Source organism: Hemitrygon akajei, chromosome 6 (assembly GCF_048418815.1).
Source record: "Hemitrygon akajei chromosome 6, sHemAka1.3, whole genome shotgun sequence".
Classification (NCBI taxonomy): Eukaryota; Metazoa; Chordata; class Chondrichthyes; order Myliobatiformes; family Dasyatidae; genus Hemitrygon; species Hemitrygon akajei.
Window position 1 is genome coordinate 8,622,178 of NC_133129.1, and position 27,099 is coordinate 8,649,276.

At 49.2% G+C, this 27,099-nt stretch overlaps 1 protein-coding gene and 1 long non-coding RNA gene across 2 annotated transcripts in view; one reads left to right on the top strand and one right to left on the bottom strand.

The window, feature by feature from the left end:
• Positions 1–4,536: 4,536 nt before the first annotated feature.
• The window catches only part of dnajc21 (DnaJ heat shock protein family (Hsp40) member C21), a 45,579-nt gene continuing 23,016 nt past the window's right edge, over positions 4,537–27,099 (bottom strand). Inside the window, exons 6-12 of the mRNA XM_073047839.1 lie at positions 25,293–25,426; positions 24,844–24,931; positions 23,584–23,712; positions 11,268–11,304; positions 10,047–10,321; positions 8,635–8,698; positions 4,537–5,448 (exon numbers count right to left, since the gene is read on the bottom strand). Of these exons, the coding sequence (XP_072903940.1) occupies positions 5,299–5,448; positions 8,635–8,698; positions 10,047–10,321; positions 11,268–11,304; positions 23,584–23,712; positions 24,844–24,931; positions 25,293–25,426 (877 nt within the window). The 3' untranslated portion in view covers positions 4,537–5,298. The remainder of the gene's footprint in view (positions 5,449–8,634; positions 8,699–10,046; positions 10,322–11,267; positions 11,305–23,583; positions 23,713–24,843; positions 24,932–25,292; positions 25,427–27,099) is intronic.
• Positions 16,526–26,231, top strand: LOC140728843 (uncharacterized). Its single transcript, XR_012099192.1, has 2 exons — positions 16,526–18,254; positions 24,056–26,231. It is a non-coding gene; the product is annotated as an uncharacterized lncRNA (long non-coding RNA).

Below are 27,099 nucleotides of genomic sequence, written 5' to 3' on the forward strand. Positions count from 1 at the left end.
CAGTTACAGCACAGAAACAGGCCATCTCAGTCCTTCCAATTTTCTATCCATGTCAGTATCCTACCCCCAATACCATGTGCTCTAATTTTGCCCACTAATCTCCTTTGTGGGACCTTATCAAAGGCTTTCTGAAAGTCCAGGTACACTACATCCACTGGCTCTGCCTTGTCCATTTTCATAGTTACATTCTCAAAAAATTCCATAAGATTATTCAAGCATGATTTCTCCTTCGTAAATCCATGCTGACTCGGACCGATCCTGTTACTGCTATCCAAATGTGCCGCTATTTCATCCTTTATAATTGTCTCCAGCATCTTCCCCACCACTGATGTCAGTCTAACTAGTCTATAATTCCCTGTTTTCTCTCTCCCTCCTTTCTTAAAAAGTGGGATAACATTAGCTACCCTCCAATCTGCAGGAACTGATCCTGAATCTATAGAACATTGGAAAATGATTACCAATGTGTCCACAATTTCTAGAGCCACCTCCTTAAGTACCCTGGGATGCAGACCATCAGGCCCTGGGGATTTTTCAGCCTTCAGTCCCATCAGTCTACCCAACACCATTTTCTGCCTAATGTGAATTTCCTTCAGTTCTTCCGTTACCCTAGGTCCTCTGGCCACTATTACATCTGGGAGATTGTCTGTGTCTTCCCTAGTGAAGACAGATCCAAAGTACCTTTTCAACTCATCTGCCATTTCCTTGTTCAACATAATAAATTCACCCGTTTCTGCCTTCAAGGGCCCAACTTTGGTCTTAACTAATTTTTTTCTCTTCACATACCTAAAGACAGAGGCTGACAGATTCTTGACTATTCAGGGCATGAAGAGATTCTGGAAGAAGACAGGAGATTGGGGCTGAGAAGGAAAATGGATCAGCCATGATGAAATGGTGGAGCAGACTCTATGGGCCAAATGCTCCTATATTTTACGGTCTTATAGATTGCTTGGCCCCTGCCGGAGACTGTTACCATGGAGGATATTCAGGAGTTCTTATTTGACACTTGGCGCTGACAATATAAGGCCCGACTAGCCACTGACCGATGAACAGACCTGTCCGGGGTTGTGTGATCTGTCTACACCATCCTTAAAAAGATGGCGAGGGATTCAGAAGTGACACTGTTTCAGGAAGTTCCTGAAAGCCCGGTTAGGGGTGCATAGACACAGGGTAAGGAGGCCTGCTCCCGCTAGCCTGGGTGCTGGCAGGAAGGAGACAGTAGAGAGCCTTACTCCAGGCCCCCTCATCTCTCGGTCCTCAGGGAATGGAGGTATGCAGTGAGGAAACTCACTATTCCAGGAGTCAAATCCACTGAGTTCCTGGATTGGCATGGGAGGGTCTGCATGAGTCACCTCAACTCCAGTTCGAGCGAGGTGGTGGTACCATTGGCTCCATACACCCAGCCGGAGATGCGGAAGGTACACGAGCTCGAGCCAGGACACCTACCTACTGCTCCTCACCGTGTGCTTGGGTGCAGTACCATTACACTTTATTGATGTGTATCCACCAGTTCGGCCCAATGCCAGCATACTTGCTTTGTAAGATAGCTGTGCTGTTGGGCTCTATGACAGAGGTGAGTGGATTGTCCTCAGGAGTTATTTCAATTGTCGCTTGAGAAGAGATCACTCTGGCCCTCAGAGCAGCTGTTTGGATCTTTTGACCCAGGTCACACATCCCCCACGTGCCCGCGGTTCTCTGACCACAGCCTGCTGTGGGTGGAGTTAACCTACTGCCTACGCAGGTGAGGCCCACGTACTGGCATTTCAACAACCAGTTGCTGAAGCATGCCGATTCTGATTCTCGTTGCCAGTAGCAGATGGCTGCCTCTCTGACTGGAGGGAGTGTCGCAGGGATCGGCTGGGTCCGCTTGTCATCTATATCAACGATCTGGTTGATAATGCGTTTAACTGGGTCAGCAAATTTGCGGATGACACCACGAAGACTGGAAGGCTGTCATAGCTTGTATCGGGATCTAGACCCTGGGAAAATGGCAGGTGGAATTTACTGCAGACAATTGTGAGCTGTCGCACTTTGGTAGGACTGGTCAGGGGAAGTCTTACACGGTGAATGGTTGGGCACCGAGGGATCTGGGAATACAGGTCCACAATTCGTTGAGATGGCGGCACAGGTCATAAAGCTTTAGGTCCATTGGGTTTCATAAATCAAAGTATTGAATACAGGAGATGGGATGTAATGTTAAATTGCTATAAGACGTTGGCTAGGCCTAATTTGGAGTACTGTGTGCAGTTGTGGTCACCTACTTACAGACAGACAGACATACTTTATTGATCCCGAGGGAATTTGGATAAATTTGGGTGTCCTGGCTTGAGGAAAGATGAAAAAAAAGGTGGAAGGAGTACAGAGAAAATTTACAAGGATGTTGCTGGGACTGGGAGACCCGAGTTAGAAGGAAAGTTTGAATAGGTTTGGACTTTATTCTTTGGAACGTAGAAGACTGAAAGGAGATCTGTTAGAGGCTTACGAAATTATGAGGGGTATAGGTAGGGTAAATACAAGCAGGCTTTTTCCACTGAGGCTGGATAGAACCAGAGGTCATGGGTAAAGGTGAACGATGGAGAGTTTAACGGGAACAGGAGTGTGGAATGAGCTGCCAGCACAAGTGATCCATGCGAGCTCGATTTCAAAGTAAGTGTGGATAGATACATGGATAGTAGGGGTATGGAGGGCGATGGTCCGGGTGTTGGTGATGGGAGTAGGCAGTTTAAATGGTTTTGGCATGGACTAGATGGACCGATGACTAAAGTGTTTAACAGGGTGAAACATAACAACCTTTTCTCAGGACTCTGCGTGCATTCGGAATTGGATCTCATTTTGTTGCCTGTGTCTATCTGTTGTACACTGCAGCAGAGTGCTTAATAAAGGTTAAATGGATCATTGACGGGGCCCTTTTGTTTCAGGAGGAGCTGCCTGATGTCGGGGCAACTGTACTCTGTCTGCATAGAGCCCTTCCTGTGCTTTCTTCGGAAGCAGATGACAGCACTGGTTTTGCACAAGCCGGAGATGAAAGTAGTCCTTTCGGCTTATGATCACCGACCCCAGTGACCTGCAGAGGACGTGAGACTCTCTGCGGCTCTCCTCTCAACTGGGGAAAGTGCTCTGGTCTTTTAGTGGGTCAGTGGGAGATGGACTCCCTGACGGAAGAGCTAAGGAATGCACCTCCTCTGTCTGGGTGTCGACCTAAGCTCCACTGCGGAGAATTGGCCGACGAACTGGTGGGACTTAGAGACGAAGGCCTTACCCTGGCTGGGACGCTGGTCAGGTCTACTCCGTCCAATCTCCTACCTGGGCAGGGTGTTGGTCAACAACCAACTGTAGCCTCCATTCTTTGCTACCAATTGTCACTTTAGTTCCCCCCATTGTATTTGCCCCTAGGACTAAACGAAGTTGAAGGACTTCTTCTGGGGCAACAGGAGGCATTGGGTCCGATCGCGGCGGGCGGTCAGTGGCTGGTTTGTGTGCATACCAGCTGGCGGCTCTCCGCCTCAGGACCCTTCAGAGATACATATATACGGAACACCGTCAGAGGCGGCATGTACTGACCGCACAATTTCTTCGGCAGGGTTCGCGGCTCCCGGAGGTGAGCATCTGCCGGAGCTGCCAGGTTTTTTACCAGGAGCAACAGCAGGTCTCCTCTGGTCGGGGTGTTCTTGCGCCCGCAGGGAGCAGCAGCGTGTTGTTTCCCATCCCGCCACGGTTGTGGAATAGCTCCGGCTACACCGACCTCTGATCTGCCGGTGACGCTCGTGGAATCCAAACCCCGAGATCTCCTTTGGGAGCCGCCTCGCGAAAATACCCAGTTCAGCTGTTGCGAAGTGAGACAGCCCTGCACCATCTGGGAAACGCAGGCGGCCCGGCCCGGCCCAGGTAACGTCACACAGGAGGGGCATTCATCGGGAAGTGCTCAGCGGACAGGCACAGGCCGCTGGGTCACGGTGAGTGCGACGGTCAGTACCACTGCCCTGGAACGGCCACTCCATGCTCCGAGCGCCACTCTGGGCAGGCAGCCCGGCCCGGGTAACGTCACACAGGAGGGGCATTCATCGGGAAGTGCTCAGCGGACAGGCACAGGCCGCTGGGTCACGGTCAGTACCACTGCCCTGGAACGGCCACTCCATGCTCCGAGCGCCACTCTGGGCAGCGGGTTCCGAGATTCAGCCACGCATGTGAAAAGTTCCACCACACAGCAGTTTTGAATTACCCCACGCCACCCCATCTTGTAACCACGCCCTCTCCTTTCAGCCTCATTACCCCCCCCCCCCAGTCCTTCGTTATCTTCTCTCGATCACAGGGTCACCACTTTCCCAAAATTACAAGACTTGTTTTTGACATCTCGCTTTCCCCTTTGTACTTTCAAACTGTTGAGGAAACCACGTGCAAAAACCATTCGGACGTTCTGAGCCTGACTCCTACTCCACCCCAGCTGGGTGGCCCTTCGTTTGCCAGAAATCCCACTTTAGGCAAAACCACATTGAACATTGCTAATTTTATTCTCCAGGCTGCATGTTAACACCCCCCCCCACCCCCCACCACGAGACCGGGAGCTGTCCCATCTCTCCCACAACCTGCACTCCACAAGGCCGCAGCCCAACTCTCCGTCACCACCTACAGGGAATGGAGATATGGGAGCACTCTCGCTGAACGCTAGTAGGCTAGAGGGACTGAATGGCCTGGCCTGCCACTGAGAGTGCCCTGGTACAGAACCTGAGGCACACAGCTGGCACAGAATGGGGCCTCATCTCTGGCTGTCGGACCTATGAAGGGAGAATATTTCAAAGGGATCACAGTGACTTGCCCACTCCATACCAGGTCGGGACGCTGGGCCATGGACTTAGCAAACCCAACCACCCTGGGGCATTGAGGGGGGTAGATGTCTCCCAAAGGGCCAGCAGTAGCCACTGAGGTCTGGATTCTGTCAATTCCCAGTCACAGTGGGAGCCTGCCACTGGTTATTCCACTCTCCCTCCCAGCACATGCAGATTCTTTCTACCACCGCCCTAACCCCCGCCTCAGTCTGTGTGTACAAAGATTCGGTCCACTGTCTGGTTCACACACTGAACGAGTCTCTCCTGCAGACAGGGCTGGCTCCTTTAATTTATCACTAAGGCTGCCCGTTGTTGGAATTCTGGGAGCCAACAACAGTGGCTGTGAGGGGCAGGGAACCCAGTGAGGAGGGGATGTGTGGACAGCCAGGGGTGTACAGTGTCCAGTGACCCAGGACCTCGCTCATCAGCTCTGGCGGTCTCTGTACACCCGGCTGGCCCACTCCGGGGCCCGGCTGCATTATCGGTTCTTTCGCCTCCCGCTGGAAGCCCGGCTGTCAGCTGCTCTCTGGTCTGGCACTGCTGCCGCGTGCCCGGTTGCTCGCAAGTGCTCGAACAGCTTGTTTCGGGATGAAAACGGGCAGTTACAGATCACACAGTTCAGTGGGTCCTGCAGATACACCAAACACACCAGGGATTAAAAGCTACACCCCACAGAGAGAATTCCCCCTCCTAACCCCCAAAGCCCAGTGAACACACAGGGCTCCACACCTCCCCAACACTCAATGTGACCGTACTCCCAGTTTCCCATCACCCTCAACTGCACCCCCTGCCCGTCTCTTAAATACCCTCCTGGTGACCACAACCCATTGGAGAGAAGTTCCTATATACATCAGTCAGACATGGTAGCCGCCCTTTGTTCTTAGTTTAACACACTCTGGATGCAGACAACCTGCCCATATCCTAAGCAGCTCTGCACCGACCTGCAGTTGGTGCACAGGAACAGAGACCTCTCTCCAATCTCATCCACCTTGAGATTCCTCCTGAGACCTGACCTCACTTCCCCACTCCAAGCTCCACATGCAGGGTTTTCTGTCCCACAAGGTCCTCATCACAACACACCTCCTCCTCCAGGTCACTGGGTCAGAACTCAGGGTCAATAATTGAACTCTGGGGTACTGCAGGAGATGTCTCCTCCCAGATCGAAGCCCTATTATTTTGTGACAATTGATCCTAAGCTCAGTTCCCTGCACATCACACACTGCTATTGGGACCACCTGTCAAATAGAGTTAGAAAACAGCACAGAAAGAGGCCCTTTGGCCAATCTAGCCAATGCCAAACTATTAATCTGCCTAGTCCCATTGACCTGCTCCTGGACCATACCCTCCATAACCTCCTATCCACGGACCTATTTCCATTTCTCTTAAACTTGGAAATTGAACCCACATCCACCACTTCCCATGCCTCGTGCAAATCTAAACACATGACCATCTACTCCGTCAGTGTCGGGGAACTTGCGGCAGAGGATTTACCTTCCAGGTAACTACTTTGATGGTTTGATTGCATTAATCTCTCCCAGTGGTCATTTTGTCCTGGCCTGGGCCGGCAGCAGGACCATTTTGTCCCAGACGTGCTGATCATTTTGTCCCAGACGGGAACGCCAATGGCTTTTAACATCTCACCCTCACAGCCCATGTGTGTCTGTGCTGTGCTATGCTGACGTCTCCCTCCCTTAGACCATAAACCATAGGAGCAGACTAAGGCCATTCGGCCCATCAAGTCTGCTCTGTCATTCCATCATGACTGATCCCAGATCCCAGTCAACCCCATACACCTGCCTTTTGCCGTATCTTTCTGACCCTGACTGATCAGAAAACTATCAACTTCTGCCTTAAATACACCTTAAAAACGGACTTGGCCTCCACCGCAGTCTGAGGCAGAGCATTCCATAGATTTACTACTCTCTGGGTAAAAAGAAATTCCTCCTTACCTCTGTTCTAAAGGGTCACCCCTCAATTTTGAGGCTGTGTCCTCTAGTTCTGGATACCCCCACCATAGGAAACATCCACCCTATCTCGTCCTTTCAACATTCAGTAGGTTTCAATGAGATCCCCCCGCCCCCCCACATAGTTGTAAATTCCAGTGAGTACAGGCTCAAAGCTGCCAAACGCTCCTCATAATTTAACCCTTTTATTCCTGGAATAATTTTCCTCTGGACTCTCTCCAATGACAACATATCCTTCCAGAGATATGGGGCCCAGAACTGTTGACAATACTCCAAGAGTGGCCTGCCTACTGTCTTTAAAACCTCAGCATTATCTCCGTGCTTTTATATTCTATTCCCCTTGAAATAAATATGGCAACACTGCATTTGCCTTCTTTATCACAAACTCGACCTGTAAATCAACCTTCTGGGAGCCTTGCATGAGGACTCCCAAGTCCCTCTGAACCTCTGATGTTTGAACCTTCTCCCCATTTTGATAATAGTCCCCACTAATCAGAATCAGAATCCTTTACTATCGCCGAGTATGAGGACACACACAGGGAATTTGATGCCGGTTTCCCTGAGCTCTCTCTGTACAGAATGAAAAGCAAACAAAAACAATAGTGCAAATAATCATAAACTATATACAATGAGGTCCACCTCATTGAACGTACAGGTGGACTTGATTTATAATAGACTAAAATTCAAGTGTTCATAAGACTGATGGCATACGGAAAGAAACTGTTCTTGTACCTATTTGTCCTGGCATACAGTGATCTAAAGCGCCTACCAGAAGGAAGGAGTTGGAACAGGTGATGTCCAGGGTGTGATGGGTCTACAATAATGCTGCTTGTTCGCTTCCTGACTCTAGATGCATACAAGTCTTGGATCGAGGGCAGCTTCACACCAATAATCCTTGCCGCAGCCCTGACGGTTCTTTGGAGTCTATCCTTTCACAAAAATGCAGTACCATACACTTGCCAACACTGTATTCCATCTGCCACTCTTTTGCCCATTCTTCCAATTTGTCTAAGTCCTGCTGTATTCACATTGTTTCCTCAACATTACCTACCCCTCCACCTATCTTCATATCATCCACAAACTTTGCCACAAAGACATCAATTCCATTATTTAAATCACTGACAAACAATGTGAGAAGTAGTGCTCCCAATACTGATCCACCGTGCTGACTTTGACTCACTTACTCATCAGTCTCCAAGTACCTTGAAACCTCATCCTGAATAATCAACTCCAACACTTTCCCAACCCCTGGGGTTTGGCTAACTGGCCTATCATTTCCTTTCATTTGCCTTTCTCTCTTAAGAGTGCAGTGACATTTGCAATCTTCCACACCCTCTCTCAGGACTCTGGGATGTAGTCCACGTAGCCCAGGTGACTTATCCACCTTAAGACCTTTCAGTTTGCCTAACACCTTTTCCTTTTTTAAATAGCAATGGCACTCACTCCTGCTCCCTGACACTCACAGACCTCTGGCACACTGTTGGTGTCTTCTACAGTGAAGACAGATGCAAAGTATTTAAGTATATCTGCCATTTCTTTGTCCCCCATTACTACCTCACCAGCATCATTGTCCAGTGGTCCAGTATCAACACTCACCTCCCTTTCACTGTGTATACCCTAGGTTCCTTTAAAATCCCCTCTCCCCGATATCCCCCCGCCTCTTAATTTCTTACAGGCCTTTGACCAGCAGTTAATCAACGATTCCTTTCCTGTGGCACAGAGACACCACTTTCCGTTACAGAAACCAGGACAGATGGCACCAAACTCTCTGCACTCAACACTCACACTCTAACATTAGGGGTCTGACCCACATTTCAGCACCATGTTTTCTCCTCCCCCACCCCACTCACCGACTCCTGTCGCCTCCCCGAATGCTTCTGTTGTTTTCCTTTTTTTCCTTTGGTTTTGGGGACCCTGAAAATTGGGAGAGTCACTGACAGCCCATTTATCCCCGGAACCCACCACCACAGCAGCCCGCCCATCCTGGAACCCCCATACACGCCCCAGGATTCCCCTGTGGTCTGCCCATCCTGGAACCCCCACACACGCCCCAGGATTCCCCTTCCCCCAGATTCCCCCGTGGTCTGCCCATCCTGGAACCCCCATACACGCCCCAGGATTCCCCTTCCCCCAGATTCCCCCGTGGTCTGCCCATCCTGGAACCCCCACACACGCCCCAGGATTCCCCTTCCCCCAGATTCCCCCGTGGTCTGCCCATCCTGGAACCCCCACACACGCCCCAGGATTCCCCTTCCCCCAGATTCCCCCGTGGTCTGCCCATCCTGGAACCCCCACACACGCCCCAGGATTCCCCTTCCCCCAGATTCCCCCGTGGTCTGCCCATCCTGGAACCCCCACACACGCCCCAGGATTCCCCTTCCCCCAGATTCCCCCGTGGTCTGCCCATCCTGGAACCCCCACACACGCCCCAGGATTCCCCTTCCCCCAGATTCCCCCGTGGTCTGCCCATCCTGGAACCCCCACACACGCCCCAGGATTCCCCTTCCCCCAGATTCCCCCGTGGTCTGCCCATCCTGGAACCCCCACACACGCCCCAGGATTCCCCTTCCCCCAGATTCCCCCGTGGTCTGCCCATCCTGGAACCCCCACACACGCCCCAGGATTCCCCTTCCCCCAGATTCCCCCGTGGTCTGCCCATCCTGGAACCCCCACACACGCCCCAGGATTCCCCTTCCCCCAGATTCCCCCGTGGTCTGCCCATCCTGGAACCCCCACACACGCCCCAGGATTCCCCTTCCCCCAGATTCCCCCGTGGTCTGCCCATCCTGGAACCCCCACACACGCCCCAGGATTCCCCTTCCCCCAGATTCCCCCGTGGTCTGCCCATCCTGGAACCCCCACACACGCCCCAGGATTCCCCTTCCCCCAGATTCCCCCGTGGTCTGCCCATCCTGGAACCCCCACACACGCCCCAGGATTCCCCTTCCCCCATGGTCTGCCCATCCTGGACCACCACTGCCCTCCAAGAACTGCTTGTCCTGGACCCTCACCTATCTGCCCACCCCAGACCCCCTCCCTCTGCAGACTGCTTGTCCTGGACCCTCACCTACCTATCCATCCCACCGAAAACTGTGCCCCAGCCCAGATCTCCCCATCCCATCATCCCTGAGCCTTCCCCACAACTCCCTTCACCCCTGACTCTCCAGTGAGGCCACTCTCTGAGCCTACTGCCCCTCCTAGCCCAGAACCCCTCCCCCACCACAACTACAGGGGGAGATGTGAGATGTGAGAGCTGAGGTACCTGGGGGCCGGTTCTGGTGCTGCTGGGCTCGGTGTCCGGACCCTCTCTTGCTGACCCGTGTCCTCTGCCTCTTTGGACACCCCACCTTCTGCCCCCTCCCGCTCCGCGGTGTGTGAGATGCCAGCTGTGGGCCAATTATCTTCACCGCTGTCCTGACACCTCTCGTGCTCTCCACCGCTGTTCTGACACCTCTCGTGCTCTTCACCGCTCTCAGCCTCCGACTCAGACCGGCTGCCTGACACACTGGGCGTCCTGAAGTCAGTGGGATCCAACACCTGGAGAGGAGACGATGTCCGCTCACACAACTGTCGATGAACACCTCCCCCGCCCCCTGCCGTCCTGTAAGTAAAGCCTCAACACATTCTGCAGTTGTTATGCTGGTTTTAAGAATTCCCTTGCTAGTCAGTCAGTGAGAGGTGTCCATGGAGAGGCAGCACCTCTAGCGAGTGTCCATACTGGGGCAGCTCACTCACCTTTGGGCTCCACTGGACACTCAGCTCTCTCCTGTGGCCCCAAGTAGCTGTTTGCATCTGACAGCAGCCACAGGCGGGCTAATCCAGGTGAGGGTGGCTGGCAGCCTCCTATCCTGGTGAGATAGGGACATGCCTGCCCTAGTGTGCAAGTCAGCTCTGGTGGACGAGATCCATCGACCAGGAAGGCGGAAGTGCAACGCTCCGGGGAGAGCGAAGGGCACAGAAGATGTCGTGCTCATCGACAGCAACCACAGAGTTGTGGACTCTGTCCTTACATGTTTACTGTCCAGCATGTATGCGAACCCCACCCCATACGTGTACACTGCCCTTGACCCAGCATGTATGCGAACCCCACCCCATATGTGCACTGTCCAGCATGTATGCGAACCCCACCCCATACGTGTACACTGTCCAGCATGTATGCGAACCCCACCCCATACGTGTACACTGCCCTTGACCCAGCATGTATGCGAACCCCACCCCATACGTGTACACTGCCCTTGACCCAGCATGTATGCGAACCCCACCCCATATGTGCACATGGCCCTTGACCCAGCATGTATGCGAACCCCACGCCATATGTGCACACTGTCCAGCATGTACGCGAACCCCACCCCATATGTGCACACTGCCCTTGACCCAGCATGTATGCAAACCCCACCCTGTGCACCGACAGCAACACCTCTCCACGTGCACACAGACACCTCAGCCCAGCCCCAAGCCGCAGACCCTGACGTTCATCCCTCACCTTCTGCTGTTTTTTCCTCTTGTGCTTCTTGGAAGGTCTAAAGAAAATAGCGAGACATGAGGTGAGTGTTGGAGTGGGGGGGCTCAGCCACACCACCTACAGACCTCCCCCGACACTCCCACACACCACAGCAACAGCCCCTTTGCTCTACCAGACTTGTTAAACTTTAACTAATCCATTCTGCCAACAAAGCGCCCATATCCCTTGCACGTTTATAAAGCGTCTACCACCACCCCAGGCCGGGCAGTGCATTCCAGGCACCCATCACTTGTCCCTCACCTCTCCTTTAAAACGACCCCGTCATGCGTCTGGTATGAGACACGTCAACCCTGGGAAACAGAGACTATCATTGCCTCTCATAATCTTCCATGAGATCTCCCTTCAGCCTCCGCCACTCCAGACAAAACAACCCAAGTTTATCCAGCGTCTCATGACAGCACAAGCCCTCTAATCCAGGCAGCATCCTGGTAAAACTCTCTGCCCCCTTTCCAAAGCCACAATACCCTACAGCAGGGTGACCAGAAACTCCAGATGTGGCCAAACCAGAGTTTTATAAAGTTGCAACATTATCTCTCGACTTTTGAGCTCAACGCCTCGACTAATAAAAGTGAGTATTCCATAAGCCTTCTTAACCACCTTATCCACCTGTGCAGCCACTTTCAAGGAGCCAAAAACATGGACCCCAAAATTCCTCTACTCGTCAACACTGTTAGGGATCTTGCATTTAGTGTACTGTCTCCTTGCATTTGCCCTACTGAGGTGCAACACCTCACATTTATCTGGGTTAAACTCCACCTGTCATTTCTCAGCCCATATCCGTAAATAATCTCTATCCCGTTGTATTTTTTGCCAACCTTCTTCACTATCCACAATGCCACTAATCACCTGCAAATTTACAAATCCAAGATCAGAGAGGTGGAGAGGCTCAACAACTGTTATTATTTTGGAGGACCTGTCTAAAGCTTTTGGCAAACTTCTATAGATGTGAGGTGGGGAGTATATTGACGGGCTGCATCACAGCCTGGTGGGGAACAGAAAATCCCACAAAAGGTGAAGACTAATGCTCTGTCCATCACGGTAAAGCCCTCCCCCCCCCATCGAGCACATCTGCACGAAAGCAACGTCCATCATTAGGGATCCCTACTGCCCAGGACATGCTCTCTTCTCATTGCTGCCATCAGGAAGAAGGAACAGGAGCCTCAGGACTAACAGCACCAGGTTCAGGAACAGTTATTACCCCTCAGCCATCAGTCTTTTGAACCAAAGGAGGTAACTTCATTTAATTTCATTTGCCTCATCATTGAAATGTTCCCACAACCTATGAGTCACTTTCAAGGACTCATGTTCTCAATATTTCTTTATTATTATGATTTCTTTCTTTTTGTATTTGCACAGCGGCCGAAAGTCCATTTGGTGCAGTCTTCCATTGATTGTCTTATGGTTATTATTCTATGGGTTTATTAAGTTTGCCTGCAGGGCTGTATATGGTGATGTTATATATATACCGTAGATTCCGGACTACAGAGCGCACCTGATTAAAAGCCGCTGGCTCTAATTTTAGAAATAAAATCAATTTTTTAATTGTAAAGGCCGCACCGGATTTTAGGCCGCACCGCTACTTTTAAATATACATACGTATCGGTAACACAAATTACGTTGCATATACTTTTTTACTGAACAGCACGAACAACATTCCAATATCTCCTAGCGACTGGTAAAAATATATATACTGCAGCCTACCAGGAAAAGTTATTGATCGCCTTTAACTTAAAAGCAGCGTTTTCGCTCGGGTCTGATGAGCTCGCGTAACGCGATCGGGTCTAATCGGGTCTGATGTGCTCGGGTCTGACGCGCTCGGGTCTGACGAGCTCGGGTCTGACGCGCTCGGGTCTGACGCGCTCGGGTCTGATGAGCTCGCGTAACGCGATCGGGTCTAATCGGGTCTGACGCGCTCGCGTAATGCCCCCACCTTCCCGTATATATCCCACAAGACGCGGCGAAACCGGGTGTGACGTCATAGCACCCCGGGATGTAGTACAGAAAACAAATATAGTTAAAACACTTCTAACTTTAACTAAGAAATGAATTACTAAGCGAAAATATTATAAACTAAGTAACTGCCATAAAGGCAGCACAATGCTTTTCTTCGAGTGTTTTCCATGTTGATGAGGGTGAGTACAAATGACTGATTTACAATAATTTAATTGTGAAAGTGCGCTTGATTTATCGTACAATTTCATTGGACCTCTGTGAACTACTCATCAATTTAATTGGTCTACTGTTACGAGGCAAAATGTTTACGAGGCGGCATGAAAAAAAACCATGTATTAGCCGCTCTGGATTAAAGGCCGCAGAGTTCAAAGCTGTTCAAAATGTGGGAAAAAAGTAGCGGCTTATAATCCGGAATCTACGGTATATATATATATATATATAGAGAGAGAGAGAGAGTTATATATAGTTTATTATCTAAGTATATATATATATATATATATATATATATATATATATACATACACACATAGATAATAAACTCACTTTGAACCATGTCTGCATCCAAGTCATTTATATAAATCACAGACAGCCGCAGTCCCAGTACAGATCCCTACGGAACACCACTAATCACAGGCCCCCAGCGAGAACAAGTCTCTTTGACCAAAAACCCAGCTTCTACGGGCAAGCCAGTTCTGAATCCAAATTGGCCATTTCAACATCGATCCCAAATATCTTAATCTTCTGGATGATGTCATCATGAGAGAGCTTGGCAAAGGTTTTCCTAAACTTCATCTAGACATGGTCCACAGCCTGCGTCCGGAGGGTTAGGAGGGTTTGGAGGGTTTGGAGGGTTAGGAGGGTTTGGAGGGTTAGGAGGGTTAGGAGGGATCTACATGCATCTGGAAAGGCAGAGGTTGAGTTGGGGTACTAAGGCCTTTGATAAGTCGGCTGGGAGAGTTAACTGGATACATGGTCGGCTTGATGGTGGCTGACAGTGGAAAGCTGTTTCTCAGACAGGAGTCCTGAGACTCCTGGTGTGCCTTAGATCAGTACTGGCCCAGGGTTGCTTGTCATCTACCGTAGATGTCGGATTATAAGCCGCTACTTTTTTCCCATATCTTTCTGTGTAAATTTCTCATATTACAACGTGGGACACCTGCGGCCGAAAATCTGGTGCAAGTACAAGTACAAAATTGATTTTCTTTCTAAAATTAGAGCCAGCGGCTTTTAATCAGGTGCGCTCTGTAGTGCGAAATCTACGGTACATCAGTGATTTGGACAAGCTGAATGAAGATGCTCATCAAAAATTACAGCAGGATCTTGACCATCTGAGTAAGTGAGTCAAGGAATGGCAACAAAGGTTTAATTCAGACAAGTGAGAGTTACATTTTGGAAAGTCCCATCAAGGTAGGGCTTTCACAGTGAGCAGTCAGGCTCCAGGGAGTGCTGGAGAACAGACGGATTCTGGAGTACGAGTATTTACATGATTTCTTGAAAGTAGAATTACGGGCAGACAGGATAGTGAAGAAGCTGTTTATCACACTAGCCTTCATCAGTCAGGGCACGGAGTATAAAAGTTGGGAGATTACGATGCAGTTGTAGAGTTTTTGTCATTCTGCAAAAGGGAAGATGTTATTAAACTGGAAAGAGCACATTAAAGTTTTACAAGGAGTTCACCAGGACTTGAGGGACGGGGTTTTCACGGAAAGGTTGAACAAGTTAGGGCTTTATTCCTCTGACCACAGGAGACTGAGATCTTATAGAGGTGTTTATAATCATTAGGGGCATGGATAGGATGAGTGTACTCAGTATTTTTCACAAGGTTAAGGAATCAAGAACTGGAGTGCACAGGTTTAAAATGAGAAGAAGATTGAGTGGAACACTTGTGGAATGAACTACCAGAGTAATTGGCCGAGGCAGGTACAACAGCTTTGAAAAGGCACTTGGACAGGAAAGGCTTGGAGGGGTACGGGATATATGTGGACAAATTGGACCAACTTGGACAGCATGAACCAGATTAGCTGAAGGATCTGTATGACTCTGAGACTTGACCTGGCCAACACAAAGCCACGTTGACTCTCCTTAAGGCCATGTTTTTTTCCCCCAAATGTTTGTAAACAACTTGCCCAGCTTAAAGTTAATCTCTCCCACATGATGCATAATGATTTTTATATAGTGGGGGAGTTTAGGACCAGTGGGTACAGCATCAGAATGCAAGAATGCCCCTTTTGTATAGAGCTGAAGGTGAACAACCTTAGCCAGAGGATGGTGAAGCTGTAGAATCCACTGTCACAGGCCTAATCATAGGCTGATAATTCATTAACAAAGTTATCAAAGGTTACGGGGGCAAGACAGGAGAGATGGATTAGAACCATAGAACACTACAGCACAGAAAACAGGCCATTCAGCCCCTCTAGTCTGTGCCAAAACTTTATTCCACGTCCCATTGACCTACACCCAGTCCATAACTCTCCAGATCTCTCCCATCCATGTATCTATCCAATCAATTCTTAAAAAACTTAAGTGAGCCCACATTTACCACATCAGATGGCAGCTCGTTCCACACTCCCACCACTCTGAATGAAGAAGCTCCCCCTAAATCTTTCCCCTTTCACCCTAAAGCCATGTCCTCTCGTATTTATCTCTCCTAGTCTGTGGAAAGAGCCTACTTGCATTTACTATATTCTTCATAATTTTGTAAACCTCTATCAAATCTCCCCTCATTCTTCTACACTCCAAGGAATGAAGTCCTAACCTATTCAATCTTTCCCTGTAATTCAACTCAACTCCTGAAGACCCAGCAACATCCTAGTAAATCTTCTCTGCACTCTTTCAATCTTACTGATATCCTTCCTATAGTTAGGTGACCAGAACTGCACACAATACTCCAAATTTGGCCTCACCAATGTCTTATACAACCTCACCATAACATCCCAACTCCTATACTCAATACTTTGATTTATGAATGCCAGGATGCCAAAAGCCTTCTTTACAACCCTGTCTACCTGTGACGCCACTTTCAGGGAATTATGTACCTGAACTCCCAGATCCCTTTGCTCCTCCGCACTCCTCAGTGCCCTGCCATTTACTGTGAATGTCCTACCTTGATTTATCCTTCCAAAATGCAACACCTCACACTTGTCTGCATTAAATTCCATCTGCCATTTTCTGGTTTTTCCAGTTGGTCCAGATCCCTCTGCAAGCTTTGAAAGCCTTCCTCGCTACCGACAACGCCTCCAATCATAGTGTCATCCGCAAACTTGCTGATCCAATTTACCACATTATCAGCTAGATCATTGATATAGACAACAAACAACAATGGACCCAGCACAGATCCCTGAGGCACACCACTAGTCACAGGTCTGCAGTCTGAGAAGCAATCATCCACTACCACTCTGCCTTCTCCCACACAGCCAATTTCGAATCCAGTTTACAACCTCTCCATGGATACCTAGTGTCTGAGAGGGATAATAAATCAGGCAGGGTGGAATGGCACAGACTTGAAGGGCTGAATGGCCTAACGATCCTTCTATGTCTTATGGTCTTATCTCAAAGTTCAAAGTCCATTTATTACCAAAGTATGTATGCCATATACAGCATTCAGATTTGTCTCCCAAAGACAGCCACAGAACATAACGAGTTGTGGTTGCTGTCCTCTCACTGAAATATCAGTAACCTGGCCAGTCTCTTACATAACACAAGGTTCTGTATAGCTCCTATTATTGTTTGACAAGGATACACCCTATCCTTGTTACATGCGTTTTCACAGTTATGCGAGGAACCTATTTCTACCAACGTCTCCTTATATGCGTCCAAAACTCACTGATATGTGAGGAGCACTGCTTTCCTGCCAATACAAGTCAGGTGCGCGCACCTCAATCTCACTGTAGGGATGAGAAGCACCGTTTTCCCACCAATACAAGTCAGGTGCGCGCACCTCAATCTCACTGTAGGGATGAGAAGCACCGTTTTCCCACCAATACAAGTCAGGTGCACACGCCTCAATCTCACTGTAGGGATGAGAAGCACTGCTTTCCCACCAATACAAGTCAGGTGCGCGCACCTCAATCTCACTGTAGGGATGAGAAGCACCGTTTTCCCACCAATACAAGTCAGGTGCGTGCACCTCAATCTCACTGTAGGGATGAGAAGCACTGCTTTCCCACCAATACAAGTCAGGTGCGCGCGCCTCACCATCCCATTCCCGCCAGTCTCACATTGGTTTTGGCAAGGTGTAGATGTGCGATCTTGCGCTCTTAAACTTTTGTTGGCTTTACCTACGGTGCAGTGATTTTGTGCCTGAAATATTTAACTATGCCTCCTAAACATCTGATGTCATGTCCTGGGCTATCAGCCGAGCGGCAGAGAACTGCTTTAACACTTGAAAAAAAGGTGGAAATTATAAACAGTGTGGCATCAGGTGAAGGTAACACAGCTCTGGGATGCTACTGCTGGGAACAGAATCTTGCCTTTAAAGTTTTTTTGTTGCTTGACAATGCGCCAGCCCATCTAAACATTTGGACAGCATTCATCCTAACATGACAGTACGTTTCCTGTCGCCTAACACAACATCGCTGATTCAACCACTCAACCAAGGTGTGATCCACATTCAAGGCGTTTTTTTTTTAACGGTGAACTATCTCTCAGATGCTGCAAGCAACAGACGATTTTGAAAATCCCGGGAGTTTACCAACGGTGAGGGAATGGTGGAAGTCGGAACACTTGGCACAAATGGCGATGGACACGGACCCAAGTTTAGAACGGAGTCAGCATTTCAGTCGTTCCCTGCCATCAATCCTTCTTCCCTACAAGCAAATTTATGCTGAAAAACAAAATGCTGCCAAGCAAACAACCCTCACCACTTTCTTCAAACCAGTGTCAAATCCTGCTGCCGGCAGTTCTAAGAGTTCTGTGAGTCTTCTTTCACCCCTTGCTGTGCTTGATGTGATCCCGACACCCACTCATCTCCCGGAGCGAACACACCTGCCACTGTTGGTGAGTACTGTACACCCTACTACATTAACATTCTATGATTTATTACATTGAATATTACCTTAAATTGATAAAATATAATATGAATGGTGCCTTGTGGTACTGCTTTTGTGTCGTATTGGTATGAAAATGTGAATAAACTACAGATAAAACATACTTAGGAAGCTCTCTAGAACGCACCCCTATTTTCTCCATTTAAGTAATTATTCACATTATGCGTCGACTATGAGGAATGTATTCCCCGCATATAACAAGGATAGGATGTATTGATTTAAGAAAGCCTCCTGGATGCGTGTAACAAATTCTGTCCCATCTAAATCTCTTGCACCAATTAGATCCTGATCAAAGGTCTCAGCCAGAAATGTTGACCATTTATTCCTAAACACAGAAAAGTACAGCACAGAAGCAGGCCATTCTGCCCATCTAGTCAATGCCAAAACTATTTAAACTGCCTCCTTCGATTGATCTGCACTGGGACCATGGCCCTCCATGCCCCTACTATACATGCACCTATTCAAACTTCTCCTAAACATTGAAATTGACCTCACAAGCACCACTTGTGCTGGCAGCTCGTTCCACACTCTCACAACCCTCTGAGTGAAGAGGTTTTCCCTCATCTTATAGAAACATAGAAAACCTACAGCACAATACAGTCCCTTCGGCCCACAAAGCTGTGCCGAACATGTCCTTACCTTAGAACTACCTAGGTTTTAACCATAGCCCTCTATTTTTCTAAGCTCCATGTAGCCATCCAGGAGTCTCTTAAAAGACCCTATCGTTTCCGCCTCCACCACCGGCAGCCCATTTCATGTACTCACCACTCTCTGTGTAAAAAATTTATCCCTGACATCTCCTCTGTTCTTACTTCCAAGCACCATAAAACTATGCTCTTTTGTGCTAGCCATTTCAGCCCTGGGGAAAAGCCTCTGACTATCCACACAATCAATGCCTGTCATTATCTTGTACACCTCTATCAGGTCACCTCTCATCCTCTGTCACTCCAAGGAGAAAAGGCTGAGTTCACTCAATCTATTCTCATAAGGCATGCTCCCCAATCCAGGCAACATCCTTGTAAATCCCCTCTGCACCCTTTCTATGGTTTCCACATCCTTCCTGTAGTGAGGCAAACAGAATTGAGCACAGTACTTCCAAGTGAGGTCTGACTAGGATCCTATAGAGCTGCTCTCAGCTCTTAAACTCAATCCCACGATTGATGAAGGCCAATACATTGTATGCTTTCTTAACCACAGAGTCAACCTGCGCAGCAGCTTTGAATGTCCTATGGACTCAGACCCCAAGATCCCTCTGATGCTCCACACTGCCAAGAGTCTTACCATTAATACTATATTCTGCCAACATATTTGACCTACCAAAATGAACCACTTCACGCTTATCTGGGTTGAACTCCACCTGCCACTTCTCAGCCCAGTTTTGTATCCTATCAATGTCCCATTGTAACCTCTGACAACCCTCCACACATTCCACAACACCCCCAACCTTTGTGTCATCAACAAATTTTACTAACCCATCCCTCCACTTCCCCATCCAGGTCATTTATAAAAATCACAAAGAGTAGGGGTCCCAGAACAGATCCCTGAGGCACCCCACTGGTCACCGGCCTCCATGCAGAATATGACCCGTCTAGAAACACTCTTTGCCTTCTGTGGGCAAGGCAGTTCTGGATCCACAAAGCAATGTCCCCTTGGATCCCATGCCTCCTTACTTTCTCAATAAGCCTTGCATAGGGTACCTTATCAAATGTCTTGCTGAAATCCATATACACTACATCTACTACTCTTCTTTCATCAATATGTTTAGTCACATTCTCAAAAAATTCAATCAGACTCGTAAGGAACAACCTGCCTTTCACAAAGCCATGCTGAATATTCCTAATCATATTATACCTCTCCAAATGTTCATAAATCCTGCCTCTCAGCATCTTCTCCATCAACTTACCAACCACTGAGGTAAGACTCACTGGTCTATAATTTCCTGTGCTATCTCTACTCCTATTCTTGAATAAGGGAACAACATCTGCAACCCTCCAATCCTCCAGAACCTCTCCCATCCTCATTGATGATGCAAACATCATCACCAGAGGCTCAGCAATCTCCTCCCTCGCCTCCCACAGTAGCCTGGGATACATCCCGTCCGGTCCCGGTGACTTATCCAACTTGTTGCTTTCCAAAAGCTCCAGCACATCCTCTTCATAATGTCTACGTGCTCAAGCTTTTCAGTCCACTGTAAGTCACTCCTACAATCACCAAGATCCTTTTCTGTAGTGAATACTGAAGTAAAGTATTCATTAAGTACCCTATTTCCTATTCTGGAGTATTAACTATTTCCTCCAGTTCCATACACACTTACCCACTGTCACACTTGATAGGTCCTATTCTTTCATGTCTTATCCTCTTGCTCTTCACATACTTGTTGAATGCCTTGGGGTTTTCCTTAATCCTGTCCACCAAGGCCTTCCTATGGCCCCTTTTGGCTCTCCTAATTTCATTCTTAAACTCCTTCCTGCTAGCCTTATAATCTTCTAGATTCTTATCATTACCTAGTTCCCGTTAAACTTTTCACTTTTCACCCTTAACCTAAGACCTTTACTTCTAGTCCCACCCAACCTCAGTGGAAAGAGCCTGCTTGCATTTACCCTATCTGTACCCTCATAATTTTATATACCTCTATCAAATCTCCTCTCAATCTTCTACGTTCTAAAGAATACAATTCCAACCTTTTCAAACTTTCCTTATAACTCAGGTCCTCCAGACCCGGCAAAATCCTACTCTTTCAACCTTGTTTACATCTTTCCTGTAGGTCGGTGACCAAAACTGCACACAATTCTCCTAATTAGGCCTCACCAATGTCTTATACAACTTCAACATAACATCCCATCTCCTATATTCAATACTTTGATTTATGAAGGCCAATATGCCAAAAGCTGTCTTTATGACCCTGCTCTACTTTGAATGAATTCTGGACCTGTATTCCCAGGTCCCTGTGTTCCAGCACACCCCTCAGTGCCCCACCGTTCACTGTGTAAGACCCTACCCTGGCTGCTCCTACCGAAGTGCAACACCTCGCACTTGTCTGCATTGAATTCCAGCTGCCATTTCTCAGCCCATTTTCTGGCAGATGCAGCAAGCCATGACAGCCTTCCTCATTGTCATCTATACCCCTAATCTTAGTGTCCTCTGCAAATCTACATTGTCATCTAGATCATTGATACAGATGACACCTAACGGAGGTCCCAGCATTGAACCCTGTGGCACACCACTAGTCAGTGGCCTCCAGTCAGAGGCAACCATCTACTACCACTCTCTGGCTTCTCCCACGAGGCCAATGTCTAATCCAATTTACTACCTCATCCTGAATGCCAAGCGACCGAACCTTCTTGACCAGCCTCCCATGTGGGACCTTGTCAAATGCCTTCCTAAAGTTCATGTAAAGTTCTGTTCATTCCCCTAACAAATCCCCCATCACCACTGCATGCCTCTTCTTCCCCCTTCCCTTCTGAGTCACAGTGCCAGGGACCCGACCACTGTGACTTTTCTCCATTAGGTCATCCCCAACACTATCCAAAGTGATGTACCTGTTGTTGACGGGCTGGCCACGGGTACTCTGTTCTGGCTCCTTAACCCTTTCCCCTTCCTGACTGTCACCCAGTTTCCTGTGCCCTGCATCTTGGGTGTAACTCCCTCTCTATATGTCCTATCTATCAGCCCTACAGCTTCCCAAATAATCCAGAGTTCATCCATTTCCAGCTCTAACTACTTAATGTGGTTTGTTAGAAGTTGCAGCTGGATGCACTTCTCACAGTTGTAGTCAGTAGGGACACTGGAGGTCTCCCTGCCTCCCCACTTCCTGCAAGAGGAGCATTCAACTACCCTGCTGGCAATCTCTGCTGTCCCAGCTGAGCAGTTATAAAGAAGGAAAAAGAACTTAACCTAGAGCTTGTCTTTGCTTTTTCTGACCGAACACAAGAAACATCTCTTCGCTGAAGCCTCAAGATCACCACTCAGATGATGGCTGCTGCGTTTGTCTTCCTTTAATTTGCTCTTACAAATCAATTCCAAACGCTGGTCTCTGGTCGAACCTCTATTATGCTGCCCCGGCCCATTGCTTCCTTTTTCTACTTGGGTAGTGGGCCCGAGTGAAATCCCCTCCTCTCAAACTTCCGATGTCCGGACTGGTCACTGGCCAGAGCTCAATCTCCTCCAGCATTTTGTACAGGTCAGCACATAGGAGGCGTGAGTCAAAATCGAAGTAGTTGTCACCCAAAACAAGACATTTTGCACCTTTCCCTAACCTGTCTGCATATCTGTCCCTTAGTGTGTTGGTGGCTGCTATGGGTTCTGTGGTATAATTCTGAGAGAATGATTGCATCTTTCATATTTTTGATTCTCTCTGCATAGAATGAGTGAGTGAGCCTCAATTGTGTCCCGAATGCAGGTGTGATATTGACTCTGAGTAGAATAACTCCCCCCACCTTTCATCAAAATGCAAGAACACTAAGCATCCAGCTCCTTTCCCCTTTCTGTACTGGCCACAGCTTCCTCGTTCCATGTTCATTCACCCCCCCCCCCCCCCATAAACTCCCAGTATTAAAATAGACAAGACTGCAACTCCTCATTCCCATCTTGCTCCTGTTTGTCATTCATACAGCCCAGTCCAACCCGTCCACGCAGCAAGCCGGTCCCATCTGCCCGGGGTTGCCGATAGCTCAGTACACCCCTTGGATCCATGAACATCGAGGTGGCTTTACATGTTGCTGATCAGCCCGTCTCACCCACCAACTCTGGCAGCTCATTTCTGTGAAGAAGCGACCCCTCATGTCCCTTTTAAATCTCTTGTCTGAACTTAAACCCAAGCTCTCTTGCTTTTAGTACAACTCTGGGGAAAAAAAGACTACTTTCACCTTGTCCATGTCCCTCGTGAGCTACTCCACCTCCATCAGTCCCAGGACATTAAGTGCTAGCCTAAGACCAAGAGCAGGCTGATCAGGCTCCCATTTCTCTGCAAAATTAGTTTTTGGAGCGGCACCAGCCAATCTCCCGCACAGGATACCATTTCCCCTCGAAGTGCAGCCTCTCCCTCCCACACAGGATACCATTTCCCCTCAAAGTGCAGCCTCTCCCTCCCACACAGGATACCATTTCCCCTCGAAGTGCAGCCTCTCCCTCCCGCACAGGATACCATTTCTCCTCGAAGTACAGCCTCTCCCTCCCGCACAGGATACCAATTTCCCCTCATAGGGCAGCCTCTCCCTCCCGCACAGGAGCCTCCTCCACCCCCCCCACCCCTCCATGCTGCCATGTTCCAGAAGCCGTACCTTGGCTGCTCTGCGGGCGGCTCCTGGCTTTCCTGAGCTGCTCGGAGCCGCAGTTCCTCAGCCTGTAGCTGCTGTCTCAGCAGGGCCACCATCTCCCTGTGCTTCTTGGACTTTTCGTGGTTCCTCATGCTGCAAGATCACAGTCAGCGACTCCCTGATCCAAACCCATCCTCCATTACAGTCCTTTCCGTAGCACCCTCCAACCCCCTCAGCCGGATGCAGTGTACAGCGAGGCCCCGTGTTGGTGAACAGGCAACAGGATGGCTGTATGTTCGACAGGGTTTAGAAATGATTTACCAGGATGCTGGCAGGACTGGGGCTGGCGTTACAAGGAGAGAACGGACAGGCTGGGACTGTTTTCCCTGGGGCGAAGGAGGCTGTGGGGTGACCTTTCAGCGGTTTATAAAATATTGAAGTTAAGGTGGATGGTCATAGAGCTGGAGAGTGTCTAAATTTACTTTATTTTATTTAGATACAGTGCTGAACCAGCTTTCCGGTCAAACAAACACCACCAGCCAGCCAGCCACTGCTCTGACCCCAGTCTAATCACAACGACCCATTAACCCACTAACCCACAGTGAAACCGGAACACCCAGGGAAAACCTATTGCACATGGGAAGGATGCATAAACTGGCATAAGCCGGGATTGAACTACGACGCTACGAGCTGTGATAACACCGCTACGATTCTGTGGCGCCACAAACCTAGTGAACCAGGACTGAACAGGGGCCTGAGCAGTGACCTAATCCAAACAGAGGCTGGAGGGTGAACGCAGTGAACTGCCAGAGGAAGTGGCAGTGGGGGTACAACTGGAACGCTTGAAAGAGGCACGGGGACAGGAGGGGGCCGGGGCGCCTCACAGAGCGACGGGGACAGGAGGGGGGCCGGGGCCCCTGGCAGAGGGACGGGGACAGGAGGGGGGCCGGAGCCCCTGGCAGAGGGACGAGGCTTGGTTGGGTGATGCTGAAGATTGTCTGGCAGGAACACCTGACAACCCTGGGGAACCGGTGTGGGGACCACAGTGGAGAGAGTTGCTCTGGGCTTTGTTCAGACAGGGTGTTAGACAGGCTCCTCTGGCAATGCCAGGAGGCAGTGGAAGAGGACCCTCACTGTTCCCCCGGTACAGGGGCAATTCAGAACAAAGGTGGGGGTGTGACCCTGGCAATTCCTAGTGAAGAGGGGATGGGAGAGGTAAACGATTGCTGGTTGGGAGGAGGGTTCCCTAGCTTATTCCCCCACTATGGGTGAAGACACACTTACGCCTTTGCAGTCTGGAAGGTTCGTTCACAAGCCGGGCAGAATAGACCCTCGTCCTCAGCATCGTCCGTCCCTGGCCCTCCATCACCGTCTGTAACAAGCCACAGTGTAGAGATCAGGCAGAGGGGTAGGGAGATCGGGGGGTTGGGTAGACACAGCGACCGTACACAGTCAGTGCAATCAGGGTGGGCAGAGCAGTTCTTGATGTTGCAGGTGAGGACCCCGGTCCTCTGCGATGAGCAATTCGGTCCATCGTCACCACGTTCACCCACACACGAGCAGGTTCGGAGCCCAGTCCTCCTCCTCCAGGGCCACAGGCGGAGCATGGTGAGAGGTATAACTAGCCGCTCTTTCCCCCCAGGGTGGGAGAGAACTGACCCGTCCTCAGCACAAGGGGTCGGGGAAGGGAGAGACCTGGATGGGGCAGCAGCGATGGCCGAACAGCTCCCTACCTTCCTCAGGGCCCTCCTGCTCGTCGTCAGATCTGTCACCGAACTCCTTCTGGTACTGCTCCTCCATCTGTTGCAGCTCTCTCTCCAGATCCGACAGCGTCACCCAGTGCTGCTCCTCGTACTGCTCAGCCAGTCTGCAGACACACAGTGTCAGGGCGGGGGGTCCACTCTCACACACAAGACACTCAGACCACAGATGACCCCAGGCACCCCCCGTTCAGTAAAGCCCCCTCAGGAGGTTAGATCTCACAGACCGGGTGATATACTGACACAGACCGAATGTGGTACTGGATAGAAAGCAAAGGCTGGACTCCAGACCCAAGTTCATCGATATTCAACTGTACAGACATACCACCAAACAAAATGTCGTTCCTCTGGACCAAGGTGCACAACACTGTACATCATACGTACACACACACACACAAATAAAATATATTGTAGGACACTGACATTTAGCTTAAGGTCCACATACAAGTTAAAATATAAACAGAATAACATGACTGACATGATGAGACCTGGGTGGTGTCAGGGAGTTCAGTAACCTTACGACTTGGGGGAAGAAGCTTTCTCTGGCTAACAGCCCTTGTTCTAACACTACACACAGTCCGAAGGGTCCGAGCACCTTCAGCCATGCCGACGGAAACAGGGCAGGTGGGAGAGAACGCAGTGGGAGTGATAGGATACAGGAAAGTGCAAGGTCGTTGCTTGGCACACAGCAGTGCTGGAAAGTTTCTGAACCCTGGAGAATTTCCTCTATTTCTGCACAAGTATGACCTAAATGTTTTTAGGTACTTCTCTGTTCATCTGCGAAGAAAAAGCATTTCAGGATGTATCTTCTATACATTTCTCTGACATTAAATGTACCTACTGAAACGTGGTCAGATCTACACACAAGTCTTAAAACTAAATAAAGAGAACCCAATTAAATAATAACACAAACATTATACTTGTTCCTTTACTTATTGAGAAAATGATCCAATATTACGTGTATTTGTTGGAAAAGGTATGTGAACCTCTGGAGTAATGCCTTCTACAAAAGCTATTTAAGAGTCAGTGCTCCAATCAATGAGATGATGAGATTGGAGGTGTGTGGGTTGTGGAGGTGTGTGGGTTGGTTGTGGAGGTGTGTGGGTTGGTTGTGGAGGTGTGTGGGTTGGTTGTGGAGGTGCGTGGGTTGTGGAGGTGCGTGGGTTGTGGAGGTGCGTGGGTTGTGGAGGTGCGTGGGTTGTGGAGGTGTGTGGGTTGTGGAGGTGTGTGGGTTGTGGAGGTGTGTGGGTTGTGGAGGTGCCCTGCCCTATATAAAAAAAAAACAGTCAGGTTACTGACAGAGCTTGCCCTTCTCAAGAAAGATCTGCTTACATGCACCATGCCTTGATCAAAAACCTTAGGACCTTAGAAGGGGGTAGAAGGGTGGTTTGGCAAGTTTGCAGATGACACACAGGTTGGTGGTGTTGCTGATAGTGTACAGGATTGTCGAAGATTGCAGAGAGACATTGATAGAATGCAGAAGTGGGCTGAGAAGTGGCAAATGGAGTTCAACCCGGAGAAGTGTGAGGTGGTACACTTTGGAAGGACAAACTCCAAGGCAGAGTACAAAGTAAATGGCAGGATACTTGGTAGTGTAGAGGAGCAGAGGGATCTGGAGGTACATGTCCACAAATCCCTGAAAGTTGCCTCACAGGTAGATAGGGTAGTTAAGAAAGCTTATGGGGTGTTAGCTTTCATAAGTCGAGGGTAGAGGTTAAGAGACGCAATGCAATGATGCAGCTCTATAAAACTCTAGTTAGGCCACACTTGGGAGTACTGT